The 23,549-nt window shown below is 40.4% G+C and overlaps 1 protein-coding gene across 3 annotated transcripts in view; it reads right to left on the reverse strand.

Moving 5' to 3' along the window:
• LOC117813387 (roundabout homolog 2-like) overlaps positions 1 to 21,375 on the reverse strand; it is a 112,528-nt gene extending 91,153 nt beyond the window's left edge. For all 3 annotated transcript variants that reach the window (XM_034684574.1, XM_034684572.1, XM_034684571.1), the window contains exons 1-2: positions 20,874 to 21,375; positions 16,842 to 17,168 (exon numbers count right to left, since the gene is read on the reverse strand). In XM_034684574.1, coding sequence (XP_034540465.1) covers positions 16,842 to 17,168; positions 20,874 to 20,928 — 382 coding nt within the window. In that variant the 5' untranslated portion in view covers positions 20,929 to 21,375. The remainder of the gene's footprint in view (positions 1 to 16,841; positions 17,169 to 20,873) is intronic.
• Between the last annotated feature and the right edge of the window lie 2,174 nt (positions 21,376 to 23,549).

Below are 23,549 nucleotides of genomic sequence, written 5' to 3' on the forward strand. Positions count from 1 at the left end.
TAATACAAGCCTTGCTAGGATTTTCATCCCAAGTACTTGGTTTGATAAACAGTCTGCACAAAAATGACTTGGTTAGCTCTATGCATTCATAGTCACTGATAAGACCCAGTATGTGTTGGTGGTCAATTCAGCTAGCCATCAGTATGGTAGTTGAGCTCGGATCCACTTTGCTATGTTTCCCAGCATGCTTTGCACAGCAGCCCCTTACAATGCATAATGAATGGGGATGAATTTTCAATCGAATCAAGTTGCAAGCAGTAGGTGATTATGGCGGCTGGACTAGCAGTGATGACAGTGCATGTCTGTATTGAAGCTTAATCTAGATTACAGCGCCAACTTTGAGGTAAAATACTGTCACCAGATTTTATATGGGTATATTGGTCGCACTGGCATTTGATTTGTGCTCCAAAATAAGCTGCATGAAACCTGTGTGTGCAAATGTCACTCACTGAATTACCCTACCATCAAACTGAGAGTAACTATTGTCTTTACTTATTTACTGAGAGTCCATAACAGAATTTTAAAGAAAGTCAAGTTTGTAAAAGAAGTCAGCATTGAGTATTTGTCTCACATGGGCAAACAACACTTGTTTTTTGACCCATCCATTTAACCTCCATCCCAAGTGGACCATCATAGTATTCATAATAGTGACCAGATTTTCACAGAACTTCTGAAATGACTAGAAAGGCAGCACAGAGCAATTGGATTCAAAAGTGGTACGTATGGCGACATATTTTGACACATTGGGTTAGGCCATTGGCCAAGCACCTGTATTGAACTAGCTGTGGTTGAGAATAGGCCGTCTCTCCACTGTACCCTGGCTCTGAATCGAACATCCTCCCCTGAGAATAGTAACCATTGCTCAACTTACACAAACACACAAATGTACGATGGGATAGAATATTATTTGCTACCCTGTTGCTATTACATCCTGTACAAAACTGACGAATGAGCAGAGACACTGGGATGACGCACTTTAAGAATTGGTTGGTTTAAAAGGTAGGTCAAAGTAAGGTGCTCACTTTGTCCTGTATGGAGCATTTATTTATGATGTATTCCTTTTACCCAGGTAAAAACCATGCGGAAACAAATGCCTGAGTGTGTGGTCTTCGCTGTTGGATATACAAAAGATACCACGTTAAGCGTGTTTCATGAATTAATCAAGCTTCCGGATATTCCTTTTTCCTTTTTACTCACTGAGGTGTGTACAGGAGGGTCTGATGTCATCTTGCTTCTGCCCTGACCCCGACTTTCCCCACCTTTTTCTGAATCAAAGGGCAATATGGTAAGAGTTGTTGACGATTTCTGAGCAAACTGATGGGTTGGAGGTGTATGAAGTGGCGAACGGAAGTCTGGATTGTGACACTTAGCAGTTCTAACAGCGCTTTGGCCTAGATTGGAGGAATGTTGGGAAGGGTACATGAATAATAAACCAGCAGCAGAGTCCCTCTGGCTGGCTGGTGATGTTCTTAACTCTCATCACCCTAGCCAGACTGGAGACCACTAAAGGGAGTGGATAAGCGAATTCAAATAAGTGGAATCACACCACAAAAAGATGATGTATTCAAGCACAATGACCGGCTTCCAGAATTGCTTAGTATGCTAGAAAAGAACAAAGATAAGACATTTTTATGCTACTGCATGTGACTTAAGCAAAGTTCCTGGGTTTTTTACTTATTTCAATAATAACAAATCCGCCTGAAGATGCCCTCCAAGTACCAAGACATGTCCTCATGCAAAGATTGCACATCAATCACTGCACACAGGAAAAATTATGAAGCATTATCATTTTGCTGAGAGACACATGACTTAGCTTTGTCACACTCAGATGCACACAATCACACGCGAATAAAAGGCACTGACACCCACACATACACACACACACTCTGAGAGTAAAAGCACATGGGCGTGCTAGGATCACTTTGAATATTACTAGTGCAATATTTTACAATCCCTTTCAAACATGTATAACCGACTTCGTATGATGGTTGTGAAACATAGCTGCATGTTGCTTTCTGAAAGCAGAAGGCAACACTCAGCTGCAGGTCCCACAGATGACAGCGGCAATAAGTTACAGCTGTATCAGTAATAGTGTGAAGGCCTCATTCAAGGTCTGCTAATGGAGTAGCTTAAGCCAGCGCCAACTCATCTAAAAGGAGATGTATGGCCATATTTCAATTTCAAATGTTGAAACACGACTGCATTAAATTATAACTCATAATATGCTGTGTACGGCTTCACAATATACAACCTTGAAAGGCAGACAGCAGCGTGTAATGAATCATTTTGTGATCCGTCATATCGAAGATGGATTGTGTCTTATTGTGTTTGTAAAGTCCAAGCCAAAACACGTATGCAGGATAAAAAACCATCCAATGTGCCTTTATGTGTAGCATTGGTAAAAGTAACTATATGAGACTTATATAAAGGAAGAATGTGGATTTATTTTACCCACACAGTCTTCGCCTGGACTAGGGCAACAAAGGCATAAAAACTCAAGGCTACTTTGACAGTAACATATTTTTTCTCACTCCCCGAAAAGAACTGTCTGTCAGATAGGGACTGAGAAGCTGGCAGCTGCATCCTTATGCACTGTTTTGCTGGGGGAATTTCAATCTGCAGGCAGGACACCTCAGGCAGACAGAAATATTTGGTTTATTCATAACAGGGATCCTCAGTCACAGGCTGTCACAGGGGCATGGGAGCTGTTTGACCCTGTTTGACCTATACCAGAGTTTTGATGGTGACTTCTCAAACGCAACCGCTGTTACTCTAATGGATGCCATTGACTGCTGCTGTCGTTAAAACAACTACAACCAATCCATCATCAGCCATGCATCTTTAAATCAAGTTGTAAAACTTCTGGAGCTTCTTTGTAGTCCTTTCACCAGAAACCAAGAAAACATAGTTTTTATAATGTCTATTATTCTGAAGCTGTATTGAGTCCAGAGGGATGTCAAGGACTGACATGCCCCCTTCCTGAAATCTGATTGACCACTCAAAAATCTTAACCTTGAACATGTAATTTGCTTTTAACCCTTTCATATGTGGGACATGTATCAAAACCAGCTTATTGGACTGTGTTTCATCCAAGCGGCAACCTCCGGTCTCAAACTATGAGGCCGATGCGGAAGTGTTTTAAACTGCAGTTCATGGAGAATCCACTTGAGGCTGGCTGCAGAAACACCGGAAATCACATAGACACCAATTCAAAAAAAGACAATCTTTACAGCATTAACAAACATGTTTACAGCCTGGTTCAAAAAACGGCTTGGCTCTATGTAGCTAATTTCTCTATCGGCACACACTGTACGGGGGGTCAATTTTTTCCTAACGCGACGGTTAAGAAGATATTAAGATTACACGTTTTTGCTCAAATAAGGACATGACTGACTTGACTGCCGGACGGGAACATATAGCTATTGGCTAGGAGGCTCAACTCCACCTCTTTTCGTCACAATATTCCTGGTTGAGTTTCGCATTTCCAATATGGTTGCCGCAGTCGATTGGCTTCAAAACAACATTCAGGAACAGATGGGTGACGTCACGGATACTACGTCCATTATTTATACAGTCTATGGTTTCAACAGGCTTGCTAGTAGTTGTCTTTGTATGAAAATGTAGCACATTTTCCTTTTTTGGCACTTTAATTTGTTGAAGAATAATTCGTCATTTATTTAATCTGACGGGTGTGTAGGAGAGGTATCAATGCATCAAAATCTTGAGCAAACTTCTGTCTTGTCAAAATACATTTATTGCCAATTTTTCTGTAAATGTTGCAAATGTTGTGCTTTTTAAAAAAAATTTACACACAAATGATATATAAACACTTTTCATTTGTGTGTAAGTCCATACATACTTCATACCCCAGTTTGGGCCCCACAGTCAAAAAGTCTTGACACCCCTGTTTTGATGGAATTCCAACGACAGCCTTAAACTTGATGGTGCATTAAATTAAAAGGATATTAGGAGAGTTTTAATCCTTTACATGAGGGCAAATGAAAGAAATCAAACCAGCTGAGCACAGCAGTAAGCCAAATCATATCATTTAATCATATTTTCTGCTTCAGAAGACTACTTTCTGTTTAGTAAGCATTTTTTTTGTCATAAGAAAGTGCTCTCCAACAAATATCTTTTGTCATATTTTTACTTGAGCAAATTGAAATTGCCTCTTGACGGGTTAACAGATGTTCAAGTGTACTGCTGGACTTCAAAGGAAAATGTATACGCACCAAGCTTACATGGGGGAAGTTGATAATACAGAGATATTGGGGTCTTGTAGAGCCAAACACAGTTAGAGGCGTTTTAGATCTAAGTTAAGTCGTTTGTTGTTTGTTGTTAAAGCATAATCATATCAGACATAATCAAGGATGCCACTTTATGGTGCATGTACCATACTGTTTCATACATACCACTCAGAGCATCAGTTAATGTAATGCAGCACAGCAGCCCCTGCCATAACATCTACATCTAGTAATAGTTATTAAAAGAACCATGCATTTTTTATGTCCCTCAACTTCAACATCTTGGAATCACCCATAAATATATTGCAATATAGCACAACACCATCACTGGTGTCACGTCACCACCACCCCAGGGATTTACTGTACGTCTAGGGCTCCCGACATTTTTGCTGCAGAGCATTAGTACAGCAGGTTGTAGTCAGTTGCTGCTTCAGTTACATTAGCCTCACATAGACATCATGTAAAGTCATACAAGTTAACTTTTTGGTGGTACAAGCTCCAGTTAGATATAGTATTAATAATAACTAGAGTTGGGTGCTGTGCCACTTAACTGCTGTCTTGTAGTGCACTCCTGTTTAACCTCAGTGCTCAAACCTATAAAGTGATCAACACTAAATGACAGTCTTAACAGAAACCAAACAGTTAAAGCATTACAAAAGAAGTCTAATTGGCTTAACAGTTGTATTGGATCACATTAGAATCTGCAGTGAGTGCATTAAAGCATTTGGGAAAATAAACATACCTAAACATTTAACATCAGCATTTCAAACTTGGAGAATATTTGCAAAATGTGTGAATGTAAAAACAATGATAAGCCTTGTATCTTTGCATACACACAGCTGTTTCTTCATATATAACAACCTTCAACACAGTAGATCCACTGAGTTTGCTTCTTCACACCAGACATATGTTTCTTCCAACCAACTGTAAGAAAGTGCACCAGAGCTCTTAAAGGTGTTTGCATGGTCCAATTAACACCAGATGCTAGCCCTTAGCTAACTTACCGAACCTCATACAGCACAGACCTCCAAGGAGAGAGCATGGTCCAGTTAGCACCAGATGCTAGCCCCTTATCTCACTGTCTTCAGCCAAAAAGAAAATATGCATAAATCACTTCTGCTTGGCTGGCCTGGACACCTCTATATTTGGACTGTTTTGAGGATTAGACCACCTTAAACAAAAATCTAAATGCTTCCAAAGCTGTATGAAACTGACTATTTTTGACACACTGACACAGTACTATATACACAGTAAAGCAACTATTTAAAAGGTTGTGTTGCTGCTTCAACAGTCATATTACAGGAATGCATGTTATTACTGCAGTGAAAAGCATTACAGCACATGTACAATCGTTGCAAATGTAAATATACCATTTGGATTCTACTATTATAGCCGTAGTGAAAACAGAGATGACAATCACTGAAAGTAACAACCAATTGTCCTTGGTTCCAACATCTTCAGCCTTTCTTAAATGTTCCTCATTTCAGAAGAAAAAAGGAAATGAGCAAGTGAAAAGTAAATATGCATGCACAAAACAGTTATTGTCATCTATCATGGGTTATAAATCCTAATATACTACATTGTAGCTCCATTAAAGCTTATATAAGTTCAACATGCTGACCATTAAAAAACGAATCCATCCTTTCAGCTGCAGCGATAAAGGACATGTTATAAGTTCCAGACATTAGATTTGTATGTAATTTATGTCAAAGGGTTTTGAGCATTTTGTGTGTTTCCGATGTGTCTGGTCTGACTCTGAATGAGGGCTCTAAGTGCTCTAAGTTGGATGAAGTTCAACTCTGAACTAATAAAAGCTCTTGGGCACTGCAGCTTTTTCTCTGCTGCCTGATCTCACAAAAGCTGAAGGGTTGTCTTTCCCAACAGCACAGTCAAGAACAGAAATTGTGAGAGTGGCTAGAAGTGCTTACCAAAGACCACCCAGAGATACAGCATACGATTAAACAGACAGCACTAGCCTGGGCATAGAGGGTAAACATCAAACTTAAAGCAACATTAGAGGGGCACTCAAGCCTATGGGTACATTTTGTTTTTCAGTTACTGCTGAGATTTTGACTTAATGTAGCTACTATAAGAAGTTTTGCATACCTTCTTCTCACATGGAAAATTGATAGCTGATCAAGTGTTTTCTTATCTAAGAAACATGCTGCCATGGAAAAATATACAACTGGCCTTTTGGTAACAGAGATAAACACCAAGGAAGAATGGGTTGCCCTCTACTCTCGTAGAGCAGGTGTATAAAGACAGTTTATTTTGGGATTGGGACAACTTCACTTGATTTCACCCCACCACCCTACCATTAGGGGAGGGATCTTGTTTGTTGCATTGGATGGTACCAACATTTGACTAAGGCTATTTTGTAATTTGTGGGTTTCACAGCACTTTCAACCTCTTAGACACCTAGACAAAGATAAATATTGAGGCTAAAGTTAGCCAGTATGTTACTGCTGTCAGAAAAGGAGTAGCTGAAATACTAAATTTCATGTGAAATAACCAAGCGGAAACCTCTGGTCTAAAAATATGAGTCCAATGCGGAAGTGCTAAAAACTGCAGTTCATCAAAGATCCGCTTGAGGCTGGCTCCGGAAGTACCGGAAGTCACATATACATGAATGGGAAAAAGCCGATCTTTACAGCAGAAATAAACATATTTACAGCCTGGTACAAAAGACGAGTGTAGTCTGGATAGCTCATTTCTCAATCGGCACACACTGTACGGGGGTGAATTTTTTTCTAACGCTGCAATTTCAAAGATATTGAGATTACAAGTCTTCCAATGAGAGGCACAGCTGACTTGATTGACAGGCTGGAAAACTGTAGCTGTTGGTAAGGAGGCTCAAACTCTGCCTCTTTAAGTCACACTGGCTCGACAGCAGCAATATGGCTGCCACCGACGATAGGCCTCAAAACAGCGCTTCAGAAACAGATGGGTGACGTCACGGATCCTACATCCATATTTTATACAGTCTATGGAAAGAACGAACAACTTGCGCTAACTTTGCCTCTCAAAACATCTTTTTATTAAGACTCTTTTAACCCTCTCTCTTCTATCTGCTTACAAAAAAACACAACATTACTCTTTCAGATAACATACAGTGCATATGACAAATTCAAATTGGCATGCAGATACGCCAATTCTTCCCATTAATTTATGTAGAAAGTGGGCATATCCAAACACATGCTTCACCTCCTTGTGCTTGTTTTTGCTGCAGAGCATTAGTACAGCAGGTTGTAGTCAGTTGCTGCTTCGGTTACATTAGCCTCACTTAGACATCATGTAAAGTCACACAAGTTAACATTTTGGTGGTACACACTCCCATTAGAGATAGTATTAATAATAAGTAGAGTTGGGTGCTGTGCCACATTAGTGCTGTCTTGTAGTGCACTCCTGTTTAAGATAAGAAAAAGGGTTATCTGTTTAATTTGTCATTGTGTGCATTTTGCAACACAATAACAAATCAATCAGGGCATCTGAGGTCTGCTTTAGTTATGTCTGTGCCTTATGTGTTGAAATAGATGTCTTATTTCATTTAGTTAATAAAAAAAATAGTCTAGAATGTAAAGCCAATGGGTAACAGTTAAGGTAGGATATTGACTTGGAAATGAGAACACAAACTTAACCTCAGCACCTCAGGAGCTGAAAAAGATCAGTCCCAATGAGCTTGGTTCAGAAAACTCAGCACTCTGTGGCGGCTTAACGAGAGCAAGGCAGAGGAAGGCAAACAGGGGATAAGCACACAGGAAGGCTGTTGGACTGGCAACAGATGGTGCAATGTGGCCAACCTATCTACTCACAGAAAACATTGACAATCTGCCTGGGAACACACAGGGCTGGCAAGCAGTAACTTTGGATGTTGTCAATGGGTACGAGTGAAATGCCTGATTAATGGCGACTTGCCACTTTCCCAAAACACCAGAGAGTATCTCCCAATGGAAACCCTACTGAACCTTACTGTAAGTATTGTACTACATTTCAGACTCCCACAACTAGCGTTAAGTAGGTGCTTAATAATATTAATGGCTAACAATAACCTCATTTCTGGTATCACTGCTAAAATCCCACCCAGAACCCGGCCTGGATCTAGCGGAAGCTTTCTAATCCACTACCCACATGGTGTTTGCTAGTCGTAAAGCTCAAATATGGAGGTGGGGATAAATGATGCCTACCACTTTGGAAGAGAACACTGTTTCATGCCTGGAGAAAGCAAGGCTTTGACTCTTAAATTATGCAAATTAGGCTACTGTTCTCTTCATCGTCTTCAGTACCGAGTGGCTCAAAGGAATGCCTGTCATTAACAGACAACAGTGACAAGAAAGCAGAGGAAGAGGATGAAGCAATGGTGATGGGTTTTCTTTAAACACATGGATGATCTACAGCTATTTTTTACAGTTGGTTGGTTTTTCTTAACTTTTTTTAAAACCTGAGATTGGACATACAATACAATATAAATTCCCATCCATTTTAATGCAAAATTTATCTTCATGGGTTGTTCCTAAGCGCCTACATGTTCCTGCACATTTCAAAAGATGAGGATTGTTGATTTTTTAAGATGCTTATATATGTGGGCACGGTTCCTCGACCCGTTTCACTTAAGGGATTTGGGCGAGCTCCATCCGAGACATCACAAATAACAGATATGTTGCTAAGTGCTACAGAACTCTTGCATGCTCTTTTAACTACAGTGTTTGTTTTCATTAGTTAAATGTGTGAAAATGAGCACAGGGAACAATCACAGATTCAGTCACTCTAATTTGTATTCCTGATATCAGTACTTATTTGTTATGGTGTAGACAAATTATCAAAATGTGGACCCTGTGTGCTCTTCTTTGCTAGTAAAAAGGGACACACATTTGTAGTGACAAATCGGAGAAACAGAAGATCAAAGAAGTTTAAACTGAACGTCTTAAAATTTTGGCTAGCTAAAAAAAGGCAACTGAGTGGACTTTTTTTTATTTTTGTTTCATAGTGAAAAACCATCTCCAATGGAATGATTCAAGCCCATTCACGGGTAAGTCCATCCTTAATACAGAAAAAGCAAAGCAAAAATAAGAGAAAAATCAAACTAACCCCTATTGTGTCTATGCAAATATTCCCAGCTTTGATAATGGCATGTCTCAATGAACGACAGGATCTGTTTATCTGTCTTTATTGAACAACTACAAAAAGGATAGCCATCTTCATGCTCCCCAGAGGACATCCTAATGATTCTGGTGATTCAAATGTCTTTATTACAACCACTGGCAGGTCTATGTTTTCACTAATGCTGTGTAATATATCACATCATCACATAACATCTGATAGATGGACTTGAAAAAAAATGGAACAGACTTCCATCTCATGCAATTAATAAGTCAAATTTGAGTTTGTGAAATATTTAGATGTATACCACCTACAAACAGGAGCACTACCATTTAATAACTGCAGCTTAAGGTTAGTGCTTGATTACAACTGTTGTTTTGCCAGCATATTCAAGGGAACGTTTATAGCTTTTGAATCTTCTCTCTATTCCACTGAGTTATATCATGTACAATCAGCCAGAAGTCATTATTGTTGATGTTCTCTCTGGGACACAGCTGCAAAATCTGTTGTCATATGACATATCTGATGAAAAACTTCAGGCCAAGGCTGCTTGAATGTCTAGTCTCCGCCTAAGAGTATGTTCTGTGGATAGCTAGCTACATAAGAAAGGTTGTCATAAAACCTACCAAGGATAGTGAACATAGAGTTACTTCAGCTAAAGAAAACCATACTAACATAGTAATTGTTAGCATTTCGATGCTAGCATGTAGTTCAAAGAGCTTTTAAGTTCAACTCTATGAGCTGCTAGCAAGGCTGACGACATCTTTGTTTGTCCAGTTTGAGATATTTGTCTCTGAAAAGTATGCCACCAATCCAAACACCTACACCTGTCAGTCATATTCTGAGTAAGGTTCCAATTCAAACCATTTTACACAACAAGCACTAAAAACTTGGCAACAACATTTTGGAGGGTTCTTAAGCTGTGGGGTTTTTTTTAAATCACACTCATTTTGTGGAATCTACAATGCACCTCAAAGGATTTATCCCAACCTCATTTTACCCTCTTTACCAAAAAGTTCAAATGCAAAGTGCACTTAAAAAACAACCCACACTCTGACTATATCATTGTAGCTTCTTGTAGCTGTGAGGATTTAATTAACGATTGTCTAGCTGAGCGACTATACCTCTAATTCACTTAGCACAGTCAAGCAGAGGGGGCTCATCTTGCTCTTGAGTTTCGTACTAATGAACACCCTTGCATCCGCTGCCCCTCCACCCACACCTCCCTTCAACACATCCCATTTTGTGTCCTTCTTTCTGTCTCTTCTTAATAGTTTCAGGGAGCTGTTCTAATTCCATCAACAGCCACTCAGTCTGATGATTAGTGCCAGTCCACTGGTGGCCTGGAGGTCGCACAGTTGTTTGTTGACATCACTGTGAAGTAGTACTCAGCTGCAGGATGAACAGACCGAGGATGTGAAAAGCTGGCTCTGCGGTCGGCCATGTTTGATTGTACACGCTGACAGCAGGTGACTGTTGATTATTAAAATTGCATACTTGGGTGTGAAAAACAAGCGATATGCTGCACCAGTAGGAGGAACACAATGAGGCTTGTTTGTCAAGCAAAAATACAAAAACCTCCTAATAATAAACAGACACTGCCTCATTTCTGTGCAAAATGGCTGATGTTATCATTTGTGTCAAATATGCACCCAACAAGACGGAGCAGGAAATAGAATTTCAGCAAGGGTGAAAGATGTGTGCCCTGGTCTACCAGCTGACACAGTACATCGTCCCCAACTGGCCCAGGATCAAATTTGCTTCTCTACAGTGTCTTCCTTTTAGCTTTCCTATTTCCAGTCTGAGAGAAACATGGTGGAAAACTCTTATCTAGGATTAGTTTCCAAGTTAAGCAAAATATTTGTTCAATTTAAACCGCTTCCCCCACGCTGTAAGATATTTGCAGTGTGTACTGTAAGATTTAGGAAAGATCAAATAACCATGCAAACGGATGAAAAAATATGTTAATACTGTCTTTATGGACTTGATAATGTTTTGAAGTGAGCCTGAAGCAAGATGATTAAACCTAAGAACAACCTCAACTGTGAAACAGAATCTCCAAAAGGAAAAGGGCTCAAATGTGTTTTTAGGCAATAAATAAAAAAATCAAGTGGAGACATAAGAAAGTAGGGAGGTCAAAATAAAATATTCCACAGTCTTAAGGGTGTTTTTTTAAGCTTTTTTTTGGCAGATTGTGCTTTTTGCAGTTAAGAGGATCAATACCAACACAAAAAAATAGCCATACTGTCCATTGATTCTCTGTCAGGAGCTCTATTGTGCAACGTGTATTGAAAAACTGATGTAGAAATAAGTGTTTCTTAGAAAGGTTTGGTTCACTTACAGTTCATGAAAAACAAATCTTATGAGGTAAACCATTTGTTTTTGCAGGGCTGCCATCTGTAGATTTGTCTGGCATATCTACATCATTTACATATTTTAATCTTTGCTACCGTCTTAAGCAACTGAAGTGTTTTTGCATCACATGGAATGAATAATGCCCCCTCAAATTTCACTCAGACTGGAGCTCATGAAATGCACGGCCAACCACCAAAATTGAGCTTGTACAGCACAAATGTACCGCAGGGAACGACAACAACCCTCTTGGTTAGCTACATTTTCTAAGCCACTGGTTGAGATACAATGCTGCAGCCCATTAGAACATTTTGAGGATGTGTGTGGACTCTGAAGAAACAGACCATTTTGAGCTAGGCTCACTGTCAGAGAATCCCCACAGCACTTTCATCTACCCGCTCTCTCCCACCCGCAGCATTGCATGACAACTTTGGCTGCAGCAATACTGGCAGGATCCTGCAGCCCCTGGAGGAGTCATGCGATTATGCATCCCCGTAGCCATGATATTCTGAATTACACAAAGAAGACTACAGGCTGGCTTGGTTGTACTGCTTTTTATGTAAGAGACGCTACAGAAAAATACAACCTATTGACACTGTCTGCACAATGAGACAACAAAGAACAAAATAGGTTAGGTACAGTTATTCTAACCAGCAAGCAAGGCTGAAATAACTTCATCGGTTGGCAAAGTGTGCACAACATATCTTGGTGTAGCTTCCTCTATCAGGCAATGACCATAAAAATATATGGGTTACGATAAAAAAAAACATATGCGAAGGGGATTTAAATTAAACACGGCTAATTTAAAAAGCCATTATTTTGCCTGACAGCTTCAAGGGGGACAAAAAACAGGCACTTCACTTAAAATGTATATTGGGAAAGGGACTATTTTGATCACGGGGGTTGATGGGCATGGTCATATAGCAGCCAGAGACTTATTGAAGAATGAAGTGCACCTCACATAGTCCCTGAGGATGTCCCATATATCAGCTGGTCACAAAATCATGAAGGAAAAAGGGCTTCAAAAATAATGCCTGATGTTACAATACACCATTCAAGAATCATTGCATTTCAGGAAACATTAAAGCTGCTTTGAAGCACAAATGAAAGCATATTGTTTCGATTTAGCACTGTAGGTTGTGCTAATATTAGCAAATCAATGTTATTCAAATGTGATTCACCGGCTTTTTATGCTGCTGATGCATACGTTTGCACATATCTCTCTGGTAACAATGCATAAATTGGCATGAAGTAAATAATTGCAGCTCCTACATTTCCAATGACTGTGACAGTTGCTCTGAAAATGTATTCAGGATTCCAGTTTGAGCTGCAAAATATAAATGAGCTTTATTGTATTTAAGGAGAAGCAGAAAATCCCCACAAAATCTCTCTGACACAGTCATTGTGTTCATAAAGTCGGACTCTATTCAGTCAAGGGAATCAGTGGAGCGGCTATAACATTCGTCTCTTGACACCATAACGACAGTTTTGGGTCTCTGGATTCTTTATGAGAGAGAATTATTCACTCCCTCCATATATAACTGCACTGTTTAATATTGGAAATTTAAATGTGAGTGTAAATTCTGAAAACAGTGAGACTAGTTTAACGTACTTTGGTATGAATTAAACACCATAATGGCTCATTTTATAGGTTAAAGCTAACTCTGAATGCTGTAACGGGAATTAAAAACATCCTTTTTTTATTCAAAGGCTGGCTCGTGTCTTTTTACAGCGCCTCCTGAAGCATCAGTATTTCCAGGACAATTCACCACTATTGATTAGAGAGCAAGGAGGGGAATCAGTACCAGTAAAAGAAGACAATAGAAACACAAGTCTCTAATGTGGAAAAGGCAATAAGGCAAAGAGAGGATGTGGAGCAAAAAAAAACTCAAAGATGTCAGATAATGTCTAGACTTAATTGCTATTAGGGTTCAGGACACTTGTCTGGGTTTTTCTTTCCTCCCTCCTCCATGATTACTGTCGCTCTGAGTCTGGTTTCAGTGTTGGAAACTCCTCTATTAATGTCTAAAAATGCACTGGCAAGTTTGAAGGTCTGGGTACCAATCCAAAACCGTACTGTAAAAGCTGTTAAAAACAACTTTTTTCCTCACCTCTACTAAACAATAACTCACAAAGCAATTCTGCACAAGCGTCCCCATTGGATTTATAATTACTAGCCAAGGAAACTACTTTTTTCAGAGCAGCTAAAAAGAACTCATTTCAGGTGTATTATCACACACTTTCAGGATATGTCAGCGTGGAGCTAGAAGACAATGTTAAGTTAGCCAGAGATGGGGAAATGTCAGCAATTTGGGAACACTTTTCACTGGAAAGCCCCAGCAGCAAAATGGGGATGAGTAAAGCATACAAGGCTTTGGTATCACAGGGTGGCACAGCTGTTTCTGAAGAGGATTTAGGTTTGTATTATGGGCCACCAGGGGCCAGTACTATGAAGCAGGGTTTGCGGTCATCGAGGTAACTTCAGGGTTACCTCCAAGTTTTCAGTACCACCAAGGTAGTAGTAGATCAACATGCTAACTGAAGCTTAACACCCAACATTCTGGAGCAGGTAACATTCCGGGTAAGGAATCATCCTCTGAAAAAACACTGCACACAGACAGGTCATTGACAAAGACCAGCAGGACCTTTTCTTTCTTTATGACTTTACATATGAGAAATATTAACTACTTGTTATCTTCATATCATCCTTCGACAGAGACTGTAATAGGATAGCATCAGAGCATGAAGTTATTGTACTCATTAGATGTAATATTACTTTTGCTTATCACTTTAAATCATGTTTACATATTCATCATTATTATCTCCATACTGCTCCTTTTGATCCTATTAGGGCTGTAGCTGAAATAAAACTGACATGCTACAAGAATAAATCAGAACAGCAAATTAGTGTAAGGGAATAAACAGGAGTTATCATAGTCAGATGTATCGTGCTCTAATGATGAGAAAGTGATATTATAAGCCTTAATTTGCACTCTTTTGCAGCGTTTTTTAATTCTCCTGCCAGTTCTTCCTTTATTTTAGAAAATGCAGCTGTGATGATTTTAGTCTGGATCATTGAGTCTTTGCTCTGAGTGTGGAGAGTAGTTTGATCTGCTGATGGCAGACTTGTTCATGTTGCGATTGGCCAAATGTTGCTAACTCCATTAATGAGAACGTGCGAACAGTAACTATGGGTTGATGTACCATGTTGATAACTGCTAAACCCGATCTCTGTCGGGGGTTAGGGGTGGGAATTGATAAGATTTTATCAATGTCAATGCCATTGTAGATTCCGCTTATCAATCCAATTCCTTATCAATTCTCCTAACGATTCCTGAGTATTTTTTTGAGGGGGAAAAAAACAGTTCTACAGTTTTCCGCACCAAAAGGAACCATTTTGCTTTTTCCAAAATTATGTCTGCAAAAGACTGAACATGAACATATTCAACTTGAACATACTGAACAATAGGTTGACCTCATTCTCGGCTGCGTGAGTTTGGAATCGCTTTTCCTCCGGGGGTCATCGCAGAGATATTTTCCCCGCTCTCAGTGCCTCATTTTCGGCCACATGAGTCCGGACGTGGCCCCTCGAGCCTGGATGAAAAGACTTTGAATTTGGAGAGGAAAAACGCTTTTCCTCCGGGGGTCATCGCGGAGGTATTTTACATGCTCTCGGTGCCTCATTTTCGGCCGTGTGAGTCCGGACGTGCGCCCTTGACGTCCTGGAGCCTGGAGGAAAATACTTTGAATTTGGAGAGGAAAAGCGTTTTTCCTCTCCAAATTCAAAGTATTTTGTTTCCTAACCCATGTGTCCTCATGGTTCAAGGAGTTTTGCGTCGCAGAGTGTGTGACGTAATGCAATTTACCGCGACGTGACGGTGTGCTGGGAAATGAATCATTAAGAAGAATCGATAACATTTGAGGTGTACAATTCCGATGGAATTTATCAATTGGAACCAGTTCTAAGTCGGATCCGGTTTTCAATTCCCACCCCTAGTTGGGGTTAGTAGTATACTTGGCTTGCTTCGTAGTACAGGCCTCAGCTGTTGAATAACATGTATATATTTTGTCCCACTGGTATGGCATTGGTATTTGGTGTAGTGTGATGTACAAGTGCATATATTGAAATTAGTATCAGAAAGGAAAAATGGCATCTTGGCATCTCTGTCCTTGATTTCTCCTTACAGCTACACAGACTCCAGAAAGAGGGAAAACTTAGCAACCAGCATTATGAACACCAAATGTCAAATGAGGAGAAGCCCATTACAACACACTATAGTATATGTCAAAGGGTAAAGATTAGGGCTTATTTTACGAATCAAACCAGGGCTTCAATTTGAGAAGCATTCAGAAATGCTTGGTTGGTGAAATATTCTGCAAATTTAATATCAAATATCACCCCACCATTCACTTGAATTTCCTCACATATTTGTTTGTGTACAAAATCTCCCTTAAAGTGAGAAATGCAGAGCGAGCAGCAGAGACAGTGTGAGTGTTTGTGTGTGCACGGCGTGTATATCTGTGTGTGCGTCCGAGCGTGTGTGCATCTTGTTCATGGCAAGAAATCAGCTCAGTTTAGCACATAATGGAAATGTGAATAGCCCAGAGCGTCTCTCTCCCACACAGGGAGAGAACTGGCTGGGAGCAGGCTGCATCTTTCCAAATCCAAACAGTGAAAGGGGAGTCAGCTAGGTTAAAATCCTGCCCCCTCTTCCTCTTCCTCTCCCTCCCCGGAGCCATTCACAGCTCAGCCCATACATTACTCAAGCAGGTCATCCAAACAGGTCTCACTAGCAGTCTGAAAACATATTCACACACACAATGCGCACACATGGCTGAGCATAGACACACAGAGACACACTTGTGGGTTCAGTAGAGAGGTGACAGTGCTCATATTATGACAGATGACATCTTACATGTGGATCCCTAAGCAAAACAGCCCAAAATGTTATGCTTAATTTAACATATTTCTACCTTTTTCAGATCAAACATTAACACGTTCGCACATTTTTCTACACCCTACAAAAGGTTACGACCTCAATACACACTGCATAATAATTCTCCCATTTTCCCATCATGCAACACTGAGATTCCTCTGACCACAGTTCTACCTTTGCACTCAGGGATGGGATGAAAAGTGAGACTTACATGCTACTTCAAGAGACGCATTGCGGCTCATGGCCTCCCCCAGATAGTTTCGGGCCACGCACACGTAGCTGCCATCGTCGGGTTTGCTCCTGCGTCCGTGGACGATGCGTAGGAAGAAGAGGGAGCCGCTGGGCAGCAGCATGCGGTGGGAGCGGGGAGTGTCGCGGTCCGTCTCGACGCGCTCCCCGTCTTTGTACCATTCCACCGTAGGGGTCGGGCGGCCCTCTGCCTTGCAGTTGAGTGTGGCTGGTTCCCCTTTGGACACAATGAGGTCAGAGGGGTGCTCCAAGATACGGGGAGGGGAGTCTTCCTGGCGAAGACGAGACCCTAGAGAGGAAGAAGAGGACAAAAATTCCATTAAAGAAAAAGCAATAATAATTACGATCATTAATAATGCATTTTAATTTGGCTAGGGGAGCAACAACAGTATGTTTGGGATGAATGAAGTTAATTATTTACGTAGAAACTAAGGCCAAACAGAGTGTGAGCTACTTAAACGTATATTTAGGAAACAGATAATCAAAGTGCAGTGCAAAACTAGCATGTATCAGCAAAGGAAGTTGCCAATTAGTTAACTAGTATTAAATAAAGTAAGATGAAAACAGAACAGTCTCTGCACACAGGACAAAAAATGTAATAAATGGTTCGTATAGTTCCCATGAATGCTCCCCGTATCACTATATTTCTGCCTCTGTTCAGTATAGGTGTACTTACATTTATAAATGGAGTTGGTAAAACATTATATAGCATAATTGCATTACAGTCCTTGAAGGAAAGCTGATTAGATTCAGGTTCTTCCTGGCTGCTGCACTATGTGCTGTGTTCCTACACTCCGCATGGCTCACATATTTACTTTCACAGACAGGAGCTGAGGAGTCATTACATCTCATTAGCTTTTTCATTAACACGTTCCATCAAACACTGACATCATCAAATATGTTGTCTCAGTGGGTGTAGAACAACGACTGCTACATTGGATTTTTCACTTTGTGCTGTATTAGCATAGATATGCAAAGTTTGCAATTCTCTTCCTGCTTAAGCGCTACATTATTACTTCCAACTTGCATAATATTTAGATTTGATCCTCAGCAAATGTCACAAGGAAGCCTTTTCCTGATGATCCTGATAGAAAAAGAGGAGTTACCAACCCATGTGCTGCTAATTCTTTCGATTTGTTTGGCTGTGGGAACACTTTAGCTCAGTTTAAGGGTGTCACTGAAATGTCACCAAGGTATGACCCAGATGTAGAGTCACCGCGTTTGTTTACAGACATGTCAGCATCACGACTCTCATCTGTTTCATGGTGTATGAGCACATTATGATGTCTGTGTTAAAAGGTCGTCCTCTTCCAAACAGCGTGTATGCATGCCAACAAACCTGGAGTGTGATTTTGGAGCAGCTGAAACAGACTTTTTGTGTGATTGTCATACAGCTGGAAAAAATAAATAAGGTATAAATAAATGAAAATGATGTGACACGGTCTCTTGTGTTTTTGCTTCAGATGGTGACAAATCATGCAAATTGTAAAAGGCAACCGTGATGATTGGCTGCTACATAGCAACCAAAATAAAGCTGCAAATGTGAGCAAAATTGATGTGACAGTCTATAATGTTAAGAGCTTTGTTGACAAAAGCATTCCATTAGCTGGCATCAACAAACCAAACCCTGGTGATACATTTTGTTTTTAACACATGCTTTTAAAACGCTATACATGTGCCTCTTGATTAAGTGTGTGGATCGACAAACAAACACACATTCGGTGGAACGCTGACTTCTTTTAATTGGTTGTCCCATTAGCCCGTCTCCACTGTTGCTAATGTGGAGTTTGAGACTTGTGCTGTCAGACAACAGAATAGAAATGAGATGATTTAAGTTGTGGGCGGCTCAGCGGCTCAGTGGTTGGTACTGTCAACTAACAGCGAGAAGGTCCTGCGGGGTCCTGTCAGTCTGTTAGCTCTGGACTGGCAACCCGTCCAGGGGGTTAGCTTGCTTTTTGCTCTATGTGTGCTCCAGCACCCCATGACCCTGAATATGAATAAGCTGGGATAGGAGATAAAAGGATGTTTGGATGTTTGGATATGTCTTCTTGAATTATATGCTGGCAATTTGAACAGACTTATATTTATACCTACACGTTATGATAATTTGGCTGTCTTAAAATCAGGATTCATACACTTTTGGCAAAAATTGAGCATATTTTTTGAGCATTAAGCATTTTGCATTACACCCACAACTCTGTGCCTCTGCCACTGGGTCTGCTTATGTGGATCTGTCCATGGTGCTGAAGCTGGAACTCAAGGTCTTGCTAAAAAACTGGTAAAGCACATGTTTTGCTGCCTGTAAGCGGGGAGCACTTTAATAAAAGTCACTTTGAGGTGACATCTGTCTACCAGCAGAGCTCAAAGGAATTCAATTTCAGCTTATGACCAAAAGAGTCATTTGATTGTCAAGCAAACAGCTCCTGTGCTGTCTTTCAGGTTCTTACTAAGACTGAAAATAAAGTTGGAGATGTCACAGCCACAAAGTCAGTGTCAGCCCTTCAAGCTCAAAATCAGTAGTATTGATAGAAGACTTAAGATGGATGCAGGCAGCAAAAACGGGAGGCTGTCTGTGTAATATACACTGTATTATGCTCAGACTGTAAATGCTGGCCATTATCCTGCCTAATAGATGACCTACAGTACCACCGCAGGGATAGACACTCAGAAACCATTAAGTAGTATTACATTTCCCACTTCTTACAGACAGTCCAAGAACTTAGAACTTTCGGCGCACTAAGTTGCCTGTTTATTACCTCGGATTCTTTTTTTTTTGTTATTAAATTATTAAATACGATGAAATAGACCCGTAACTAATCCAGTTTTTGATAAACTTTTAGCGCATTTCGGTGTTGGACAAAAGATAGAAAGCACCTTACAGCATCAGTCCAATGTGCACCAAAGCCTCCAAAGTGACCTGAGATTCACTCACAATCTCCCTGAACTACACGCCTCACAAATATGCTGCAGGATTAATTGCAATGCCTTCAAATTGCATTGCATAGCTCCAGATTGCACCACTTTGCCGTTGCGAATAAACTAGCAACCCATTAATTCAAGTGTCCTGAATCCACACCCACTTTACGTGCTGATGATACCTGCTTTCAGTTTACTCCATTGACACAGATTTATGCTCTATGGGCTGCAGCAGTGCAAAACACCTCATGATAAGGACAACACTACCTGCCAAGGATCTTGAGATATGTCTCTTGCAGGTGAAGATGCATTAGAGTAGGTTCAGTGTGGGGAATTGGTACACACTGACAGTCAGGGATGAGTTTACAGACTATGAGTAAGCATCTTCTCCGTGGCACATTAGACATTTCAGCTACAGGACATCCAGTTAGCTCTATCATCTGCCTGAGCAACCTTTTGCATCAGGCCACACAGAATATAACCCCAAGATAAGTCCACTGTAGAAAACTGGAAGTGCGGTCTCAAAGATGACAGGTTGGCAGCACTTTTGGAGGACCATGAGATTTAGGGAGATAAAGGGGTTTAAAGTAAGAGTAAAAGGTCTCTTTTTTTTGTGAGAGAACAAAGAAATGTAAATGTGGAGTGTTATTTTTCATGTTGGCACACATTTCAAACCAGAGCACTTGGGGGAAAATGGCAATTTTAAAGCTGCCAAAGATTTTACTCACGTAACAAATGTGTTCAATTAGGGCAGACCTTATGAATAAATGAGCAACTTTCGTCTGGCAAAGCCATTGAGCAGTTGGCCTGGCAATATAACGTTATATTACACCAGGACTGATTGAACTGCCACTATTGTGACACACAAGTAAGCTGCATTTGATTTAAAACGTGAAATTAAGAGGAAAAGCATATTTAATATACACAACGCGGGAAACTAGACTCGATATCTTTTTGATGCACTTGAACTGACAGGAGCATGGGTCGAATATGCTTCGGGTCACAGCCCAGTCAGTTCTTCTAAAGCAAAACATCAATTCAACATGATTGAAAGCCAGGGATGTTTTTGAACACTCACCGTGGGTTTGGGTGCACAGGAGTCCACAGAGAAATAAATACTGTAGAGGACCCATTCTGGCATATTGGCCCCGTGGAAGCTATCGGCGCATGAATTCCTCCTCAAGCGAAAGCAGCAATCGATTAATCAATCAATCCTGTTTTCACCTGTGCGACTTTGTGACAATCTACTGTCTCCGGTTTGTGAACTAAAGCAACCAAAACAGTTCTTTCAGCCGCTGAGAGCAACCATCCGCGTGTCCATTCTCCCTCTCCAAGAGCGCACCAGTAGTAAGCAGTGGTCTGTCTGTCGACTCGCCGACACGTTGGGGAAATTTCTGCAGTCACCAATTGCAAACATCACCGACGCCCAAAGACACTCCGGTTACCGATGGTTTCCCCACATATGACCGCTTTCTTCTTTTTGACACTTTCACCGGGCCCGAGCACAGGGGAACGCATCCATCCTCGCGCGGGACAAGTTGGGAGATGAAAGGTGGAGACGGGCTTCAGTCAGAGGTGAGAAGCTGCACGGTGCAGCACGGCTCAGCCCCTCCTCTCCACTCCGCTGCCCGGGGAGAAACTAACGGGGAATGTAGCCTAACACACTGTACACACAATGGGTCTGGACAGTTAAACTAAGCAGCACTTAACAATCTGGGTCAGAATTTGGATGCTGATAGTGAATGTTATTCGCGTGTATTTCCCCTTTCCTGCAAGGCAATTGATCAAAAACAGTTCTCAAGTGCACTACACAAAGTCTTTGTTGCATGATTAATATGCATCTCAATACAACTAGCTTCTGAGGCTATTTTCTTGATAAGGTTTTTATTTGTTCCCCATCATATATGCCTTAACATTGCATTCAGATGATTCTTTTTAACTACAGTTTGATCATTTCAAACAGCAAGACTGTCCTCATTTTTTTTAAAATAACAGTAAAAAACACATAGATACCCTTTTTTCTCATGAATTTGTGTTTGTTTTTCATTTCACTCATCTAATCCTAACACTTAAATTAACATGCAGCATATGAAGAAGAGTCTTTTAGGTCTACTTTCACACATTTAGCAAATCAGGACAATCCAATTAAAAACAAAGAAACAGCCCAAAGCCAATGTTCTGGTATGCAGAGCTGCAACTGCTATTTGGGATACTGTAAGTCTCTTACCGAGGCCACTGTTTTTTGTCCAAACAAATAAATATGTTTCTTTGTCTTGCAGATCTCAACCCTCAGAGTTTACAGAATGTCTCTGTTTTATTAATTATTTCATTTTTTCCATTTAACTCCAAACTAGGACTGTAAGATATGAGAAAAAGATGTTATGAAGGGTTACACTGACTGAAATATCATTAACAGCGACAAAAAAAGACATATTTAGGAGTGCATATTTTAAGTTTCCAAGTTTAAATCATGCTCCAAAATAATCCCAACAGCACTTTTTTTCACCACAAAATTGGCACCAATTAACCTGAGGGGAGCTGGTAGCTAGTTTGAGCTTAATCTGACTGCATCAATATGGTGTAAAAGCCTGGCCATTATACTCAGCCCCCCATCCAAAAGGTAAAATGTACCCATATTGATTGAAAAAGCATTGCTTGTTTAAAATACCTAGATATTTCTTCCTCTTAAGTGTGATAAATTCAGACTTATGCTTTACAGCAAACTGTATTCAGTCAAATGACATAAACCAGGCCTCCTGTTTTACTTTTAAGTGTTTTATTTTCACATCCATGGTTGAGAAAGCTATTACAAAAGGAGCACAGCTGTAAAGAAATGGCCCTTCATTCCTGCCCCCTGCCTGAGGTGCTTATCCCGCCTTGTCATCAATACTGCTCAATATTGTCAATAGTGTTATAAATGCAGCGGCTCGCCATGAGACGAGAATGAGCCGGACTGCATCAGGTGCTATTGATCCACTGGGTGAAATTAAACCATTTTTGGCGCTGTGTTCACAGCAGTAGATCGAATAATAATTGTGGACGATGGGTAAATCGAGTGTGTATGAAGAGGGGGGGGGGGGTGTAAAGTGAACACAATCATTTAAGCTGGATGGATCTCATCCATCAGAGAATGATGTTTTCAATAGAGTTTTTCCTGCTTGATTGTTCTTATGGCAGCTAAGCTCAGCTCAGTTCAGCTCGTGGTGTTGTGAGGACCTTTTGTTTTGCATAAAAAGTGTGAGCCTTAAACAAAAATATAATACACTTCAGAGAGATATAAAAAAAAAAGTACTGCGTTTCTGTTTCTGAAAACCACAATGAAGAGGAGGATTTAGTTGTCGCTGACTGAGAGTAACCTTGCCCCTTTTGCCCATCTTGTCTTTCATAAGCGCAAGGAGATAATAAATAGGCTTTCTGAGAAATTAATAACCTCACAAAACTCATCAAGGTGAACTTTAATGATCTGAGAAGGAAACTTCAAAACACATTAGTGCTAATTGTACCAAATGACAGCAATGCTGTTTTTCATCACCGGCACTAACTCTTACAAAATGTTAAAAATTCACATCTAATCCCACAGAGAGTTAGGGTAACAGATATATTAGAAGAATTAAATGAAGCTTTAGCCATTTAGTGCCGAAATGAAGGAGTGATACAAGGAAATATTCAGTCTGGAGTGTGAAAGTGTGAAGATTAATGAGCATCATCCAGTGATACTGTCGAGTTCGAACATCTATGTGAGGATCTTGAAATA

Source organism: Notolabrus celidotus, chromosome 5 (genome assembly GCF_009762535.1).
Source record: "Notolabrus celidotus isolate fNotCel1 chromosome 5, fNotCel1.pri, whole genome shotgun sequence".
Classification (NCBI taxonomy): Eukaryota; Metazoa; Chordata; class Actinopteri; order Labriformes; family Labridae; genus Notolabrus; species Notolabrus celidotus.